This window comes from Opisthocomus hoazin, chromosome 5 (genome assembly GCF_030867145.1).
Source record: "Opisthocomus hoazin isolate bOpiHoa1 chromosome 5, bOpiHoa1.hap1, whole genome shotgun sequence".
NCBI lineage: Eukaryota > Metazoa > Chordata > Aves > Opisthocomiformes > Opisthocomidae > Opisthocomus > Opisthocomus hoazin.
This window is the reverse complement of record NC_134418.1, coordinates 11,503,596-11,524,267: the sequence shown is the minus strand read 5'-3', so window position 1 is coordinate 11,524,267 and position 20,672 is coordinate 11,503,596. Positions and strand designations below refer to the sequence as shown.

General features: G+C 40.7%; 1 protein-coding gene across 3 annotated transcripts in view; it reads right to left on the bottom strand.

The window, feature by feature from the left end:
• Positions 1-20,672, bottom strand: part of HGFAC (HGF activator) — a 43,462-nt gene that overhangs the window by 12,342 nt on the left and 10,448 nt on the right. Inside the window, exons 5-8 of one of the 3 annotated variants that reach the window (XM_009940915.2) lie at positions 16,710-16,823; positions 15,541-15,672; positions 13,986-14,096; positions 1,547-1,721 (exon numbers count right to left, since the gene is read on the bottom strand). In XM_009940915.2, coding sequence (XP_009939217.1) covers positions 1,547-1,721; positions 13,986-14,096; positions 15,541-15,672; positions 16,710-16,823 — 532 coding nt within the window. The remainder of the gene's footprint in view (positions 1-1,546; positions 1,722-13,985; positions 14,097-15,540; positions 15,673-16,709; positions 16,824-20,672) is intronic. The other 2 variants (XM_075420421.1, XM_075420422.1) reach the window with 2 other exon arrangements.

The window sequence follows — 20,672 nt, the reverse complement described above, 5'->3', positions numbered from 1 at the left end:
AGTTTACTCCTTCAAGAATACAGGGAAATTTTGAAAACCCAGGAAGATCTTCACCAGGCCAAGAAAAATAAATAAGATATTTCAGGGCTCCAGATAAACAGTAATTCTAATTTGAGCTGGAAACACAATTCTTTTAAGGTTCTTCAATATTTTTTTTTAATCTAACTGCTCTTCAGAAAAAAGATTAAAGCATTTTCAAATTCTTAGAACAGAAGCAGCAACACAAGTTGAGTCATCTTCCGCCAACAATGTTTCTAAATTAGACTATTTGAAGAAGAAGATATCTGCAGGATTATATAGTGTAGCAGAGACATCCCCAGAAATTGTAACAAGCTGACAAAAAAGTGAAAAGCTTTTTTCTCAGCTCTACAGAACATGAACACGTCAGCTCCTACACCATTTTATTCTTTGCATTTCAAATCTACAAGTGAATATTGTGCTTAAATGATGCAAATCGAAGGGATCAGGATTTATGAAAGCATAAAATATGTGCCTGATAATATGTCATGCTGTGCTGGGACACTATAAATCTCAAAGTTAAGTGCTTGAATCAGGACCAGGCCTTGGAAAACAAGCCGATCTGGGTTGAGGGAGGGTGTAGGAACTTTGTATTATTAGTTTGTGTTAGACAGAGAAGAAGAGCTACTTTCAGCATGCACGCATGCTTTTTATCATCAAACAAATTAGGAAGTGCAGTACATTCTGATTTTCCTGAAATACTGGTCTAATTTACATTGGGGGGGGGGCAAAAAAAACCAAAAAAAAACCAAAATCCCAACACAGTTCTGAGACATCAACCAGTAATTTATGGAGAAGCATATAAAGTTTACCACTTTTAGCATTTGCTCATCTCCAGGATTCTCTCTAAATGGAAACGTTTCCCTTATTTCTGAATATCCAATGAGCTCAGGAGGACCTCAGAAATACAAAGTGACTGAGGAGAAAGTGCAGACCAATATACCACAAGCTATTTTCATTATAGCTGAACAGAAAACTTCAGCAGAACAGTAGTTTATTATATATGTGGTTCAAGCAAAATTGAAACACTGTGAAACCTTATTTTGCAATAATTTTGCTTTGGAAAAAATCCAGGAAATAAATTCAACATTTCATTTCAACATTATTGAAACACAGTGCTTTTATTTTTCATTATTAAACAAGTTTTCACTTTTGAAAATATTTTCCTTTATGTTGCATATTTCAAAATGTAATAAATAAACAGTGTGTTTCTTTCTCCTTTTGGATAGTTGTTTATGGAGTCACTATGGTCTCATTTGGAAAAAAAAATTCCCAGAAAAAAAAACCAACATGGAATTTCCAACATTATTTTATGTCTAACCTTTCTTGGCAGGCTAAGCTATTGATCTAGCCTGTCTACCAGACCTTGTCTTCTGTACATTTACATCCCTCGTGGCAGGTTGTTAAAGTCAGTCTAGCTTTCCCAACACAGGGATAACACCTGCTTAGAGATTCCTGGCCCTTCTCCCTTCCACAATACATCCGTCTCTTCATGTGTAAATACAGAGCAAATGAGAACTTTTCTCACCTGCAGTAAGAGAACGGGCCCAAGCCAAGCTGTACTGCTTTCTCCACGCTGTTGACATGAAGCTCTTGGTAAAGCAAGTCTGAATTCCAAGGCAAACAGCTGTGTCCAGAAACGGTCGTCTTTGCCGTCCCTCTGTACTCCGTGCCATTGCCAACATAGCAGCGATGGCTAGGAACTGGTAAAGCAGAAGACACTGGTCAGGAATCGGTGCTAGCTACATGGTAAATATTTACTTCACAGCTGAGGTCCCAAATAAAAGCCAGTGGGCCCAAGTTTGTGCAGTGCCTTTCACCTTTCATAGGAACTGAATGCATCAAATGGGATGTTTTTTGATAACAAAAGAACCCAAGAAGTTAAAACTTCTGTTTAAAATTAGTAGTGAGTTAGCTTCATTTTCCATATGCACAAGTAACTATTCAACAGGCAGTACAGCAAAAACACAGACCTAAAATTTGTACTGCGTAAGGAAAATTTTAGTCAGCAATCTGCAGTGAACTCAGCAATATGGCTGGGATGCCTCCTGTCTAATTTTAGACACAGCTGAGCTCATCACTGGAGACTCCCTTTCCAGTCAATTAAGAGAAACAGGCATTTCTAGCACCAAACTGATCCAGCCTGTTAGAGGTTACTCTTCTAAGATGAGAAGAATCTTGCCATACACTCTTAACTACACTGACTGAATCTGCATTGACAATAAAGGCAGCTTAAGTCAACCAGCTCAGATAGATACCTGTGTTGTAAAGTAGTCAAAACAATCTTGCCCTGCCAGCAAGTGCTTAAAAGGCCGGATTTTGGAAAATACTGCTTTGTACGGCCTCATATGTACCCATACATATACACTATGCCCATGTATATTATATATATCTAGCTACATGTTACAAATACATGATTTTTGCAAAAATTGAACCAGTAGGTTGAATTTTCTTATTCAAAACCCATTTCTTTGTCACCTGCACATGGGTTATTTCTTCAGATAGGTCTGACACATACTTATTCTATGACCTGTATGCTCAGCTGCCAAGATCTATCAACAGCACATACCAGCATTATGGCTGAAAAACATATGGGGATGCATTTGTATACAAATAGCTACACCGAGCAGAAAGTCTACACCTCAAGAAACAGCTTAGAGCATCCCAAAGGAAACACAACACCATCTAATGTACAAAGAGGATTAATTGTGACCAAGCCTCAGAGGGTCTGTTATCCCACCCGTGTCAGCGTGACTTATCCTTGACATCTGCAAGACTGATAGAATCTTCTACACTTATAAACATACTTAAATATATAACATCATGATATTGCTTGACTGCTGAAAAACACACTGTGAGGATGATCTATCACACTGCAGAGTGTGGACAGCTATTGCCAAAGATCTGCTTATTTTGACAGAATAAAGTGACACATGAAGCAGGGCATACAACCAGCACTGAAATAGTGAATCACAGCAACAAACTACTGATGTCAATTATCCTCCCAAGTCACCAGTGTAGCAACAGACCTCAAAACCACAAGCAAGCATATGGCATAAATTTGGGAACTGGTGGTCGAGAAGTTTGGTGTGAGAACTTCAGTGTGAGTTAGCATACAAATACTTAGCAAATTGGCTTTCTAGCTTGGCCTGGCAGACACTTCTGAGATGGTGAGACATTTTCTCCCACCCGCCCCCTGAATCAAAATCCTTTTATTTCATTAACTATGAATATAACTTCAAATCAAACTCTTATTGTAACCACAATCTAGGAGCTCACAGAAGATATCTTGTCTATCATTTGTGTTGCTAGCAATAGTAACCATTTCTTGGCAATCCTGCCATTTATTTTCTGGGCAAGTTGCAAGTTACGCTGCTTTGTTTGCCTGAAACAGTGTCATGAAAATACCACTATCATGCTGCATGCCAAATTCTTTCCTCTATCCAGGGAAGTGCCAGGTGCTTTTTTTATTTGTACTGTTTTTATTACATTCAGAAATGATTTAGAGTTGACTACTTTTACGAGGATGGAACAAGAGATTCTGTTTGAGTGCAGAACCAGGGACATATTCTGCAATACCAATAGTTTGGACATCTTGCAGATGGTGTTTATAAGTTTTGCTCATCCTTGTCAGGCTTAAAAACCAATGCATCTCTGTTTCGTCAGGTCTGCCAGTCATTCCTAAAGCTGCCAGCAGATTAAAACTGGAAGAATCTAGCCCCTTTCTAAATCATCCCTCATGTTCTCCTCCTGTAACTAAGAAGTTTGGATTGCATATTACTCTTGTTGAGACGAACAGTAATATCTTTCAGACAGTTTTTTGTTTCTTTAAGGTTGAATAAGGAGTATTTTGGACACAGGATTAGGGTGACTTAACCTCGTATCTTGTGGAGAAGCATCTAGGTTAACACAGTTGTTTCATTAGTAGCTTTCTGTCAGTCTGTTCTCCACTCCAGCAAGCTTTATTTGACTGGTTTGCAGTGGCACCACAGTACCCACATCACCACTCATTAAAGCGCACTTCATTATGTATCTGAGGCCATTAACAAGCATATGCAAGCTTAATACATGTTATCAGCTATAATTCAGGACAAACATTTTTCAGAAAAAATCTCTGCAACTCTTGCAGTCTTACAGATCTTTTGCTTCTAATACTCTTTTTTGAACTGTTACAGCACCGAAAAATTTCTTTTTTCCTTTTTGTCAAAAGCAGTGTGTAGGTGGTCTGCTTTCAGCAGTTCTTAATGGATTACTCTGACTGGGAATTGTTTGTTCTCAATTCTTCTGCAACTTCTCATAACTCTGAAATATATTTATTTTCGTATGTGGAAGAAAGTAATGGAGGGCATAATATATGTATTTTTCTTGTTCATTCACTTCCCTGTGGTACTGTCGATCACTATGTTAAGAGTAGAAATGGCCTAAACTTTCAGATGATGAAAGCTGTGATACAAACACGGATTCAAGTTGTTCTGCAGACCTGTGCCACTGTCATCACCGTTCTTTTCTTTCAGAAAAAAGATTCATTAAAATTTAAAACTAGAAGTAATTTCCTGTTATGTTTTATTTTTAAAATCCAAGAGGTTTAAATAGCTTACATAAACATTCTAGTTAGGATGGCATATTTTATCACCATGTTACACCAATTCTTTGCCTTTTAATTATTCAGTAAAAAGCACTTTCAGGTCTTAAAACCAAAAGCAACCTGAAACAGCAGTTATCCAACCAGTTCTAACTGTTAACTTCCTGAAAACTTTTCACAAGACATTTTGTCGCCATATCTTGTTTCAGGTTCTGTAGTTACAAACCAGAACATTTTTATGAGTTTCTTTTCAAAGTTTTCCTGTAGAAAACAATGTATCTTTTAGCTTGGCTTTCCCCTCAAACATCTCATCTGCATTTTTCCTAATGTTTTTGAGCTTTGACTGTATTTTCCTTCTAGATATGAATAAGCTGTTTCATTCTGTTAATAAAAATAAATTTTCCCCCTGATGATCCTAATTCTGGGACAGGATAGTTTTAAATAACCTTTTCATTCAGTAATGCTTTGTTTTCTCCCTGACCAACCTCTGATGCTTTTATTAAATACAATGTTAGATGAATTTCTACATCAGCTGATGGCAGGAAGGGAGAGGAGAGAAGAGGAGAAGGACACAAGTGTCCTCTTTGCTTAAAATTGCCTTTGCAGGAGTCTTCTCCACTGTCTTAATTATCAGTTATCCAGACGGTAGTGTTCTTTAGAAAACCATAAATCAAGCAAAACTTTGGTGGAGAACATCCTCTGTCCAGAGCTTCCCTGGAGCTCATGTTCACTTCTGTTGCAATGCCTCAGGAAGCTCCAGAGCCAAAGGCTCAAGTGCCTGCCCTGCGTCCCCTCCACTTCAGCACTTGCTCGGCAGCAGCTGGTTTGCTAGTCAGGGCGTTCACATCTGCCTGAAGCCTTTTTAGGGTATCTAGCAATTTGTATTTCCATCTCATCCTGTTTCATCTATTAACAATGAAGATGAATAGCAATGAACAACGATATTTTATGCCTCTGCATAAGCTTACTGCTTACACTGCCTCAACATTGCAGGACGCGTTTCTCTCCAAGGCATCTTCTACAAGCGTATAAAACAAGTTTCCTTCCTATATGAGCTCAGGCTCATCAGATGCCTGCAGAAGGGTCCATCAGAAGTTCCCTGATCTGCTTTCCTGGGTAGCCATGAGATCCCCTCAGACATGAAAGGTGTGAAAGTCTTTGATTTCGGGGAGCTATTCTTCCCCTGCTGCAAGTGCAGCAAGCCACTAGTCTGAGCTGGCAATAAACTTGTGACAAAAAGGAGTCACCAGTATTCATAGAGATTGCTCTTCCAGGCACGTCACTTCATCAGATAAAGCGCTGAAAAACTCTCAGGGATTTTGAAAGCAGTAAGGCAGGTATTGCTGTACAAAATGAAACAAACACCACGCAGAGAGCTTTGAAGGATGTCCACATTAACCTAGCACCACTTTTCATCACCCTTCCAAAGGAAAATTTGAATTATTACCAGAACAAACTCTCCCTTCCCGTACCACTGAAAATCTCTGTAAATATCTAGGAAGGTGGCCAGGTGGGCACAGACTGCGCTGAAGAAAGCAGTTGCCAAGCTTTTCACTCTTTAATGGTGAGCATGTGAAGTGTAATGCACAGGAAATTGCATGCCAGCAGCCACAAGACTGGACTGTTCCTGGCTTGAAGAAAATTGCTTCACATTTTCATACACTAACACCTGGCTGTGAAAGTAAGAGTAACAGTACCCACAGTAACTTTCAGAGTTTGCAAATCAATAAACATAAAAGACAACTGAAGTATAAGGGAAGCTATATATCTGCATAGCTATATTTCAATATATTTCAACCATACATTTACAATATTTATCTAGATTTCAACATTTCTGTTTGGGCTTATGATTTAATACAACAGCAGATCATGCACATCACTACTCCATAACAAATCATTGATTCAAATAGTTATGTTGCTTTCTGGTTTGTTGAATAGCAATAAAAACTCTGGACTGACAGCACCTAACACTGGAATAAATCCCTGCTGAAAACATAGCCTGATTATGAAACACACAAACAACCTGTCTGAGCCAAAAGCTAGGCAGAAATGTGGAAAATCTGGCATCCTATTGTAATGAATTAAGTCTAATATAAACTTAATATATAAAACAAGGATGGATTTAAGAATGGGAAAACAAAGTTATTTACCTGGTTTAGTGGAAGGTGTCCCTGTCCATACCAGGGGGGTTGGAACCAAACGATATCTAAGGTCCCTTTCAACCCAAACCTATGATTCTAAGATTTAGATAGCACAGAAGATCTCTTTAAGTTGCATTCTAACATAAGGATGGCATGCTCCAGTCACTGAAACTAGACATATTTTTTAATATACTACTTCTTCAAAGTATCTTTGTACCTTCATGCTTGCAAATACATAGGTGAACTGCGCTAAATTGAACAGATTTATGTTTCTTATAAAAGCTAATGTACAAAGCTATGTTCTGAGTATGTTGAATTCTTTCATATAAAGGTTTAAACCCAGGAATCTGTAAACTTTGCCAGTATTTCCTTATAGCTTAAAAAAGCAATATCCTAGATAGCAAGGACTGGCTCTTTTTCCATTTCATTTTTCTGTTGATTATCCTAAATTCTAGCACAATAGTTACAATTTACAGAGTCATAAATGCAATCAAATAGGTAAGTATATAGAATTAAAAGGAGCCATGTATTTAGGAAATAGGTTGTCAATAGCTAGGGGAAAGAAATTCCAGTAGAAACAAGCAAATCTCAGTGCTATATTACTTTGACAGATAAACAACCTGTTGCATGGACTACCTTACAGGATTATCAAGAGTATCTGAGTGCCTAAATCATAGTAAAAGCTTTCATTATTTTGAACATACCTGTAGGTCCGTATGTTTTAAGAGTATGACCCAAGATAAGTCTCTGGACAGGAAAAGAAACAGACTGTCTAGCAATCAACGATGATCAGTGGATGAGCAGTTGCTCTGTAGAGAGCCAGGAACGAGAGGGGGTCTCTGGAGCACCTGAAGCACCCTGCATGGGCTGGTGGGAGAGACAAACAACGCAACGGAGATCTCTGCAGTAATCCAAGGGGTGAGCTGAAAGCCTGTAAGATGGTGTACCACGTGTACCGCATCTTCCTTTCAGCCACCTTCCTAACTGACACTTACACAACAAAACAGATTGCATGGACTAAGCGATGTCAGCCCCTGCATATTTCAAGTGAAGATGTGCCCTCTATAAAACTTCATTAACTGATACCACTGTCATGTCTCAAATAAATCCAGAATAGGATTAAAAACACCTTTCTGGCTTTGAATTAACCAGAACCCAATAAGTAACACCGCTATGAAGTCACTCACCCTATCATAAGAGTAAGGACTAAGCAGCTACTTCATCTTAGCAGCTGCTAGTATTAATCATATTAGTTTATAACAGGATTGCAACAAAGATTTGTTATCTAAAAGGTCACCACCGTAGGAACACAGAAAGCACCACAGAAACCTTAGTGCCCACCAATATCTGAAAAAAACCTTTCTTTGTAAAAACAAAGAAGTCCTCTGCTCACCTCCAATCTACTTCTAACTGGAGAAATCTTTGCATATTCCTTGGTATTTGCCTTATCACTCAATTCTTATAGACTTAATCCTTGCTATATGCTATACTGCTGGCTATATAGCTCATTAGCTTTCTCCTCTCTAGCCCACATTTGCCAAGATGTCAGATGTAAATGACTAATCCATAACCTCCAGGCAAATGGTGCTCCCTTCTTCATTTGCGTTTTTTCTCTAGATCAGTCAAAATCTTTACCACGATTCCTAACTCTGTAAAGAAACCTGGGAGATCTGAGTAGCCTCTCTATTATTGCTTACACATATCACCTCCATAAATTGCATTTTACAATTATTGCTTTGCGAAGCCACAGTTATCACTAGTCTTCTGTCCAACATCCCCCATATTGGCACTATCTTAGTGCAGTGAATCAGAGATGGGTTCTTAGTTGATAATGCCATGCTCACTCACTTCTTCATCTTCCAGTCCCTCCTACCATTTATCATTGCAGGCAACAGTCTACAAGACCTAGCTTTTCTCCATGTAACTCCAATATTATTTGAATTCTTTTGAAATAATTCAAAATCTGATAAAAATACAACTCACCATTACTATTTCTGTAGTGGTGCCCTAGGCTTTCTCTTCATCAACCTTGCCTCATTAACCCTTGCCCTGCCCTCACGCAACCTCCCAGGGGACCCATAAAACTTTACCCCTGCAAAACATGTAGTCACCTCTCCAAGCCATGTCAAACCAGAATGATATTTTTTTGTCTGCCATTCCATCCATTCTTCCACAGACATGGAGGAATACTAACCTTATTCTTTTCCATGCTAGTTTTATTACTAACTCAACTCCAATGCTCCGTACATGCAAACAACAAGCAGCAACCCAGCCTCACTTACAAATCCTCTTCAATTCTTAGTAGCAGACCTACTTATCCAAGCTCAGTGGGGGACTGACTGGGTGAATACTCATTGTCAGCCACCCGACCTTGTTATTATACTTCACTCTACTTTTTTCCCCCCTCAGGATCCTAGAAAATAAGAAAATAAACACTAATCCAAAAGGATTCTGGTAGATTATAGAATAACATTGGCAAACACAAACCAAAAAGTTAAGTCTCACTATCTTCTTCTGTCTTCTTCAAAAGAAAAAGATTTAAAACTTTCCCTCCAGCCTCCAGAGCTGAATTTCCTTTATGAAAGTACCTTTTTGGTAGAGAACTGCAAACACCTTATTTCAGTAAAACAACCACTAAAAAGGTGGGTTTGCTGTCATTTTTACTTCTTTTATTAACTCAAACTCCCACAGTTTAACCCTCAAAGATGTGGCCAAGAGAGTTTTTTTCCTGTATGTAATTATATCTTCAGCTATTCTGTCATCTTCCTTTTCTAAAAATCTTCAACCTACTGCTGACATGCAACAACACATCTCCTTATATAACCATAAGCCTTCCACAATTAGCATTCCAACTCATATCTTCTTTAAAGCTATGGTACCCCTCTAATTTCATTACCCGTAGCCAAACTAGGAAAAAACCCCCACTAGAAAACATAAAGAGTTTTCAAAAACACCTTCAACAACTTCTTACTTCATCATGACCAAAATACTAGCAAAAACATTACTGCTGTTTAAACCTTAATCCAAAGAAAACTCAAAATATATAATCACCTGTGCAGTCCTCCCAATACTCTCAAACCTACCACCTACCGTAACCCGCAACCACAGTGACACTAATCTAAGCAGGCTTTCCGTGTGCCGCTTTCAACCTCTTCATTAGTTTAATCATGAAAAGCACCACAATCTGCCACTACTCACCCATCACACTGATTTACTTTATTACATGGCTACCTTATTTTTGTAAGTAGTCCCACAAAAACTCACCCTGAGCTGTTGCTGAGTCTTAATACAACAAATAGGCCAGAAACAAAGCCCAGCTAGCCATGAAGAACAATGTACCACACAGTGATTAAAGTATTTCTACACCCTAAAAATCCAGTTGAAAGCAGACAAACCATTGAAATACGTGGTGTTAAACCCCACCTCACTTACTCGCATGTGACTACCAGCTGTTCCTCTGATCAACAGCAACAAAGCCCCCTACAGAGACTAAATGTTTCCAGAAAGCCTTGGCAAGCAATTAAACAGAATAAAGATACCCCACTAACATACCCTCCAAAAAAATCAAGCATAAAGCTAAAAATACAAATGAGAGCCTCAAATTTACTAACAACCCACATCCAAAATCAGTACCAAAGCAATGGTAAGAAGGAAATGCTTTTGCTTAGGAAACAGGGCAAAATATATATTAGTTTTCGCTTGCATATCAACTAAGGCCAATAGTATGACTGCAAATGTGTGTTTTCAACCACAGAAACCTAAAGGCACTAATCCCTTAAAAAAAATTCTACATCTCCTGTCTTCACTCTCCAACTCCCTTTGACATCTGCATAAACACTTATTATAATGAATTATCTGTCCTCTGGTCAAATAGCTCCTCCTCTTTCTTTAGCTGTGTGTCCCCCTGTGTTCACTCAACATCTCTACCACAGCCCCTGTCTGTTCAAAGAAACATAAAATATCAAAGTAATTTTACAATTACATGTTTATATCCATTTGTCATAAGTAATCACCTGCAATGAAGTTCAACATTTCTGAAGTTAAACATTTCCCAAAAAATCTTCACAATTACCTCCACACTCTTTATACCTATTGCAATTGCAAGTGCAACTATTATGAATTAAACTTTATTAAAAATGCATCCTTGAATAATTTTAAACAGCATCAGTTTTGGGATGGATTTGTTGGTGATGTATCTAATTTCCTTTGGAATTAAACTTCACAAAACTGTGTTGGAACATTTTTTTAAAATGCCAGTTCTTTCTTTAGTACTGAACGTTTCTTCTTTAAGGGCTAGAAATTAATGTATTAACACAAAAAATAGAATTCTATATTAGAAACTGTCTTTTGTATATTGATCTCCTTTGTTACAGATATATCATATGTTACTGTTGTCACCTCCCATATTTTCTTTTTAAGTCACCTCATAATTTGCCAGTAACTGCATGGCCATTATGATAATGGCTTGGCTATATATATATATATATATATACACATATATGCAATGATTGTTTGCAAGAGAACTTTAAGAACAATGACAAGATGATTTCTGAGTCCTGACAGGGACCTCATAGGCCAAAAAAAAGAAGGAACTAATGGACAGATAAATAGGTATCTGTAAAATCCCAAAAGTTATGATTATTCTGTTACTCACTGTTCAAAGAGGGGAAATAAAATTACCAGGCAGTAGGTTTTAAGCTAACAATAGAAAATACTGTTTCTCATCACATCTATTTAAATTTAGGAACTTCTTGGCACGTCATGCTGTGAAAGGGAAAAGCATAAAGGATTTCTAAAGAGTTTAGACAAATTCATGGAAAACAGGTAAAGGCCTATTGAATATGATGGTCCAGCTGTCTGCTCAGAAACCCTCAACCAGGACAAGTGTTTCTCAGTCATTTCCTGCCACTTACGTTACTCCTCAGTCTTCTTCTACTTTACAAGTGCTTGAGTCACGGTAGTACTTACATTGATGGACGGCACTTCATTTATTAATCTTTTGTAAATGTGACATCAAGATAAATTAGCTGGTTTTCCATTAGAAACATATGAAGACTGGTTATTCTTTGCAGAAGTCAAGGGCAGATGACATAAGCAAGACCTCAAACACATCACAGCCCAATAACATTTTGGGGTACTTACTGCTTATTGAAGTGATTCTTTTCTTTTTTTTAAAGAAGAAGACTTTTTGCATCACAACTTGGGTTTAAGGTTGCCTCTATAAATGAATAGTTTAGAATACAGTACGTTTTGGAGACACTGTAACTTTCTCTGAATCAAGCATTCTAACCACAAGCTATTCAGACTAAGGGGTAACCTCACAATTCAGTCCTGTTAGACAAGGGAAATTGTACAAGACAGTGCAAAGCAAAACAAAGAAAAAAAAACAGCTGTGCTCACAGCACCAAACTGAAGGGTTGAAGAAAAAATTAAATCAACATATAACTAAAAATCAGTTGTGGTCTGAGAGCACAAGCTCCCCAGAATGCCATTGCCCTCATGTGATGGTACTACCAGGTCTACAGACCTCAGTACTGTTTTATTTGGAGTAATTTAGAATTACTAAATCCTGGCAAAGAGGGTTTTTTTCATTTTTAAACTTGTTTGCAAGGCCCTGACACATAAACCCAATCCTTCACTTCCTATTTTGCATGGGGGTGTTAGGCAGCCGAACACAGATGGATTGTAAGCATCTACAGATATTTGTTTAGCAAACCAAACATTTGCTTTATTATTTTCAAGTAACCAGAGAGCACCTGCATATTTCTTGTTCTCAGCTAGTCAGACAGAAACCAGCATTACAGCTATAACACTGTCATCCCGATATTTATAATCCAGGCCATGCTGGGTGGATGCTTATGCGCAGTGTTGCCACTTCGGGCAGGGGAAGCTGGTAACGAAATAGGAATCTGGAAGCAGTTTTATTTGAAGTCGAGCAGCATGCAGTCCTCCTTGGGACGCCAGGTCACACATGCGCTGTGCATATGCAGCCCCTTGCCCAAACCATCGTATCAGCATTCGCAGTGCCTCGGGCAAATATCACTAGGGCTGCTAAAGGACTAAAAAACAGAGCTACAATGTTGTTCCTTAGGAGAGACTTAAAAGTCACAAGCCCATTTTGCATGATTCGTCGGGTGTCTTGTGAGTGAAGGTTCAGGACCTGTTCAAACACCATTCAAATTGCCAGTTCACTCCTGCCATTTGTTATTGCAGCTGCACTGCTGACCTCCCAAATGGACATTTTTTCCCCAGCTTGAGTAGCTGGCTACACCATTTGTTAACCACCAGAATAACATGAAAGAATATCAGATACCAATTCCAGTGTTCATGAGCGTGGTTTTTTACCCCAGCTTTCGGACCAACTAGGTTCCCACTGTAGGTACCGGGGGTCTTGTCTTCAATTGTGATGAGCCCTGAGATTTCTATACTCAGAAGATACAGCCAGTGAGCTGACGGGATCACAGGCTGGCATGACTGAAGGTCTGTTATAATCTATGCCTAAAACCTGCTGTATTTGAAAAGTAGCTGCTGATATAACTTGAGGATTTAGCATGCAGGTAAGCTCTACAAGCAGATTTAACTGCTGCAGTGAGAAATGTTAAATCTTCTGGAGGAAAATTATGTCCAAAACCATGCAGCACCTAATGGGAAGCCACACAGAACTAGCACGTAGGAACAAAAAAGCAGATTTCTCTTCCCACCAGTGCAAGTAAGGATTTCTAGGTAAGCTGTACTGGGCTAAACGTGCTATTCATTGAAAGTACAAGATAACCCAAACAAAGGGTGTGCATTTTATCTTTGTCTACTTCCCACAACAACCTAGCACTGCCAAATACAGTCAGCTGCTAGATTTTGTCAGAGCATAAATCCCTGCTTTGTGAGGGGAGAGCATAAGACACCTGGATCTGCGGGCAAGTGTTTGCACTAGAGTGGAACTCTGATCCTGAAAAATGGAAGCACACACTCTTTTCATAGGCATGGGTAACTGGATTAAAATTTCTGTGCTTAATTTTCCATTGAGTTAAGGAACATGAATAAATACTTTTAGAATCAGGGGCTCAGTAGTGAAGAGTGTGTTATGTTTTACACTGGAGAAATAAATTAAACACTTGTTCTGTGCAAGTATTCAGCTATTACAAGAAATGACTGCAAAGGCAGAATACAACATAGAGGCAAAAAACACCAGCTTCGCTCCCAGATGAAAACTACAGATTCTCTGCCTGCTGGTAGGCTGTTGTACTTACCAATATTGCAATACTTTCCTGCATAATTTTCTTTGCAATCACATACTATTTTCCCACTGACAGTAACCATTTTACATTCTCCACCATTCATGCAAGGATCGTGAACACAGCCTACAAGCAGAAACCAAAGATCAAACCAAAGATCAAACCAAAGGTACAAACTGTTCAAGTGAATCTGTCCATTTTAACTTACTTTAGTACACCTCCATGTATATGCATTTTGGGGAAGTTTTTCCTTTTAACTCATCTCAGACCTACACTTGATATAAATTGAAGAAAAGGAAAATATGCTGATTTCTGCCCACTGAGGTCTGTCTCATTGTTCTCACTTTTATTGGACAAAGTGAGCCTAACTATTGAAAAATATTATCAATGAACAATAGGTAAAATGGAGGTGGTGATTATTTCTACTAGTGGTGATGCTGGTGGCATTAGCATTTCTTTCTGTACAGAGGGTTCTGCCAATCCCAAGTTTGCCACTGAGCTACATTAGAAGTTACAATAGCGTATCTAGCAGGGAGCTCAGTTTAATATTTAGGGTCTGTGACTGGGAAGTATTAAGCCTTATCAAATTTCCCAACCCTCTCATGGACTTCTAATGTCCTAGAAAGCCACCAACTGTCTCCATGCTTTACTTTCCAGTTCTGTAAGGCGGGAGTAAAAGCACCTACCTATTTCAAAGGGCTCTTTTACTCAGTACTGTAAGTTACTTGGGAGTCTAGGCAGGGTGAAAGTCAGCCAGACTGAATAACTGAATTTGTATACTGAATATTGTATACTGAATATTGTATACTGAATATTGTAACTGAATATTGTATACTGGAGCACATACAATAGGTGAGGCATATGCTTTGCTTCCCACCACCTCTTCTTCCAAAAGGGAGGTGCTGTGCTGGCTTCATCAGACAAGTGACAACCCAAAGCATATGCCCCTCAGCTAGCTGGCCAGCTGTGTCAGGCACCTGGAAACCCCAAAACAAGAAGGAGGCTTCAAAACATAAGCATCACCCTGGCCAGGAGTTGGTATGTCAGGTCAAAAATCACTGGGGCTCTGGGGCTGACGCAGGGCAAACAGGATCCTGGAGGTGGGTAGAGTTTACGTGCTGGCAACTCAGGAGTGGGATAGGCTTGGGAAGAAATCCCAGAGGTGAAACAGCAATTGTAGGTGTGCAGGGGAAGTGCAGAGGAAGGTGTACCTCTCAGGCATGTTACAGTTTTAGAAGAGAGCTCATAAGGTCAGAAATTTTACCACTTCTACTGTATAATCTGTTGCCTGTTCTTACATGCTGCAGTTCAGGATTGGATCCCTGGTGAAGAAAGCACTGAGCTGTGTCCCTAAAATTCAGCTCAATGCATACAATTGCTTCCTCAAATACGGGTCAACACGTTGAAGTGATTTTCTGGGTCAGCATTACTGCTCACTCATGGAAAGGTAATGGGAGGGCGCACGAGCTGTGAGAGCAGCATTACAGTGTGTAACACCGCTCAGGCTTTGATATCCTTACTGTCCTTCATCCCCACTCCCAGCAGGCTTTAATACAAAACGGTGCCTTACTTCTGTGTTCGACGCCCTCACACTCGATCTGGCCGTTCACACACACGCACTGCTCCACAGCTCCTTCTTGGACTCTTGACCAGCTCATGCCCACATCAAAGAACTCGTAGAGACTGCTGTCAAAACATTTCTCTAAAAGACAGTTTGAAAAACAACACAAGCTTTCTGAGGTTATTTCTCATGAGGAATGGAACCACAGTCTCCATCACTTCCTGCTCATCTGTTTTTTCCTGTTGAGCAGATACATGTTTGTTGACAGTGTTCCTCAAGCAAGCCAGCCTCCACAGCGTGGAGGCACTAAGCCGCTACAGCAGCAGCTCCAAGAACCTTGAGGAGGCTTTCTCCTAAAGCCCTGTGAGCATGGCAGCATCACCATTGCTTAAGCCCTTCCAAAAGATCATTCAGGAAACACAGCAAACAGAATCAGTGGTATAGACTTGTATCTGTCCCGCTTCCCTGCTTCATCTGCAGATGATGGGCTGTGCTAGAGACAGTGGAGCACCAGGACTGAAAAAGGTTTCTTTGCTGGTGTTGGGAGAAAAGTCTAGAGCTGTGGGGAAAAGCAAGCACAACTGAAAACCCTCAGTGTAAAAGCCTAATTCCTTTCTTGACACGCAGTAAATTGGGAGTGACACCACCATAAAACTGGAAAAATCACCCAAGCAAAGCCTTTTGGCCTGTCCTCTTTGGAAATGATCCCCCTGAAGGTGGAGTAGCTGCCCAGATGTAAAGCTGACATCACAGGAAAAGCTGTAATGGACCCAGTGTGCATATACAGAAGGGATAAGGCACCACCTGAAATTCTGCTGTTTTTTCATGTCTCCCTGCCCTACTGGATGATATTATTAACCATTTCCAACTATATAAGTGATATTTAAATCTTAAAAACAGCAAAGCGAGGGGAAGAGGCTCTTTGTGTTTCCCATAGCTTAATACCTCACTGGCTCAGACCATGCTTTGATTTGTAGCTGTATAAACAAGCTATTTTCAGCTGCCCTGTCAGTAATTGATTGTCTGTCATAACCATTTGGAAATCCGCCCACACAAACATTCATGCTGCAGTGGTCTCTCCCATCACAACAGCACTACCTTTTCATTAAGCCAACATTAATGAGCTCTACTTACTGCTCATATGTCATGTTGAAACACTCGTGGAAGAAGATACTCACTCATCTGACAGTCGTCGCCCGTGAATTCCTCAGGACAGGTACAGTGGTACATCCTATGGCCATGAGCAAGAGAACAGGTCCCTCCATTTCGGCAAGGGTTATTTGCGCAGTGATCTGGACAGGTCAAGTAAGAAGTTGTTGTTAATAGGTGCCAGAGAAGATGTACTTTGTTGTGTTCAGTGTCAGCTTGGTTGCCCAAACTATGTTGGTTCAATGCACAGTGGTTTCAGTAAGACCTATTGATTTAAAACAGTGTTTATCCAACCATTTTACACCGGTTTTGTTTCCAGTTGTATAGCACCTATATTTATCCAGCTTTTAAAAACTGTGTAGTAAACCACTGAGCTGAACCTGCTTCTCCAGAGTGGCTTGTCCGAAGGTGGTAGCTCCAGGCAGGAGTGAAGCTGCCAGAGCTGCCACTGCGGTGGGGAAGAAGATGGGCCAAATGCCCACAAGATGGAGCTGTGCCTTTACACTGGTTTCACCAACGGCCGGATTACGCATCACTCTTCCAAATGACACAAGGGACAACCCTCGACAGAAGAATCTGTTACGGGGTTTTGGATTTTGCCATAACAAAGGGACAGCTGGAACAAAGGAAAAAAATTTGAAGTATGGAACAAAGGAAAAAATTTTGAAGCCAAACAAGGGCACATCCAAATCAATCAGGCCCAGCAAGATCAAAGTGGACCAGTCTAATGTACCTCTGCTTTTTAAGGAATTTTCTAAATCATGCGTTGGGTGGGAGAAGAGGGGGGTGTGCCAGGACAACTTTCTCATCCCTGTGACAGAAGCCTTACTCGGCACTGTGCGATGCCAGAGGTGTAAGAGCCTTGCAGGCCAGCCGTTGCTCCTCATTTCAGGCAGCGTTGAGCAGTGTATCTCCCCTGGAGTTGGCCAACATCATGTTTCACACCCGCTGCAGAGCTGGCCCAACAGCTTGTCTGCATTCAAATCCTCTTTATCAATGCTAGTCAAACTCTGTGAGGATAACTGTAGCGTTACTCAATCCAGGTGCTCCTTCAGCTGAAGTGTGTGGTCCCAAACATGGGTTGCGACATATAGAAACACAGGCACACACATACAGGGCTGCAGTGAAGGCACAGCCTGAGCCTTGCTGCAGTGGTGTAAATGTGAAGGTTCCCCTGCACAGATCAAAATATTTACTTCAGAACAGAGCAGTGTAATTGATGTCAGATAGCAGGCCTGGGTGTATTCACCGGTAGTTTCACTCTAGGATAACATCAAAGGAAAGCAAGTAAAGGCAGTGACTTTTCTAATGCTCCTGCTGTTTGATAGTTATGAAACTTTTAGTGATGTAATGTTTCATCCAAGGAAAATCCTGTGCTTCCTATTCCTGTCATACCCAAATATGACTTGATCTTCAGGCCATCGTCAGGTTCAGTGGTGCTCAAGTCATTTTTTGTACCCTTGTTAAACCTGCAAAGAGCACTTCCAGTCCTCCATTTCTTTGCCAGTTGGAGTCCCTCACTGCAACCCACCCACCACTCCAGCCTGATTTCCCCGGGGATCCTGCATCCCTTCTCACTTTCCACAGAGTCCAGGAACAGCTTCTACTCATAAGCAAATGGACACATCACAGTTTCCTGCAGGGAATCCTGCCCACCATTAACTAGCCATTAACTGGGGAGTGCCAAGTCCCTGCAAGCTCAGCCAATGCCTAAAGCCACCCAGCAGTATCTCCCCACCCTCACGGGAAAAACACTCTGTGCTTGCTAGCAAGCACCTTGACTTCAGCTTCATCCCTCTGAGGCTCTGCTGAATCAGCAGTAGCCTTGTCTCGCTTTTCTAACCATACCTTCCCAGAAAAACTTTCTGTTTTGGTCACCCACCTTTCCCAGAACTGGGACTGCTCTTCCCCAGAGCCCCTCCTGGGATGATGCCTCTTCCTCCTGTCTGCGCAGCCCACACCACTCTACTTCTTCTTTCTATATCAGTCCAAATATCCCTTAAAAAAAAAAACACTTTCTGGCACTTTTCTTCCAATTCTAGGCCTCCCTGGGGTTTTGGCCATTTGTTCAAGATTTGCAGCCATTCACTGCAGTAGTCCCAGCAGATTGCCCAAGATCTGGAAGTCCCACACATAGGGGCATTGCACTTTTATGCATATGTACAAACTACACATTCACAGCCCAGTTGGCCCATGTGTATGAAAGGGTTCCATCAGGCAGATACTACACAGGGTCTCCACAGAGATCTGCTGGACAGGAGGGGAGGATCCTCTGGGAACCTGAAGGCAGCGATAAAGCTCCCACGGATTTCAGGGGAAACAAGCACCCTGAGTGTTGCTATGGCCTGCTCTGGCTCTCTACAGTGCAGCACCAACATCCTCCTGCAGGAGAGCCTTCATACCTCAGCTTCACTTCATTCTGAAGCTAAACACTTTTTGGTTAAACTTTCTCTTGAAGTTGGGAGGTGTATTTTTCTGGATCAATGCCTCCAACACTTGCTTAGCACTAATTTGTAAGCAGCTCCAACCATTGCAAGTCAACTCCTCATGTACACACAGTATTCTTGGCCTGGAGAGAGCTGGTCCTTCAGCCTTCGCTTTCAAGCAGTTCCTTCCCCATCCCAGTTCACACACTCCTCACCAATTTCTCATGGACCAAAGGATACTCTCTCCCCCCAAAATGTAATTTTTTCTTATTTTTCAAATGTCTATAAAGTGATTGAGATTCCCCCAAGATTTAATATATTAGGGGGTATTTTTCACAGCAAAATTATATATTTTCCACATTTTAAAGATCAGCATTATGTAGTTTTATTGGTTCCTTCTTCCTAGCTATCTTCCCCAGCGGGTGAACTTTCCTCCCATTTGCTTGAAATTCCCTTCAGCCATTGTGCTGCTCCCTCCTTTCAACCTCACCATAAACCTCTGCTCTTCAAGCTATGGCTGGTGATCTGTTGAAACTTTTCCAAGTCCCTACATAACACTCTCTGCCTAAAAAAATAAGTGGATATATGGTCCTAAATAAATGAACAGCTAAAGATATTTTTATTTAATTTTACAAAATTCTTAATGCTTTCAGAAACGTAAAGTCTTTTTTTTGCAACAGTCAGCAGTGATCTCTTCCAGCTACTCCATCCTTTTTTCTATTTCCTTTCTTCTCTCACACATATAACTCTTTTAAAAGCCCCTCACTGGTGCTGGGGTATATTGACAGCGATACACCTCAGCGAGGGGCAGGCAGACAGGGTGGCTTTCTTGTTGCAAACCACCCTATCCAATGCTGTGGTGGGTAACAGACAAAGGTGAGTCAGAAAGCCCAAAAAAGTTTGCGGGCAGCCAGCTCTCTGCAGAGATGGCTGCGTGTGGGGCTGGCAAGGCCACAGCAATGGGCTGAGGGAGGGACAGAGGTGGCACAAGGCACCGCAGAAATGTGATGCCAGCCTCAGAGAGCTCCTTCTTCAGCTACAGGAAAACCTCCCTGAGTCAGCCAGCCACCACCATGACAGTCAGTGCTTCAATGGAGGATTAAAGCAGTCATGAGTTATCGCTTCCAATGTTTTAAGCTCTGGGAGGGCACTCATGAATAAGTGCTTGCAGCCTTCATAACCAGAGTCTTCTAAGGATGAGGTGTCTATAAAGTCTGCGTTCGTGTCTGACATACATGCATTACAAAGGCACATGCACTGCTGCTTCTTTTGGGGCTAGGTTATTTGTCTTTGATCTGCTGTTAATCTGCTTTAAAGCCAGGCTGGAAAATAATTTAAAGTTGTTAAGTTTAAAATGATGGTGCTGTGTACTGCTTAATTTTAGACTGTCAGCATGATTCAGCTAACGTTGGCTTTTCAAGTGCTCTGGTAGATTGTAATCAGCTTGGCAATGAGTCTCCTGACATGACAGAGAACTCCCTGCAAGGGAATGGTGGAAAAAGCCCTTTGCTGGAAAGTGGGAAGTGAACATCTAAGGGCATCTGGTCATATCGTGCAGACTAAACA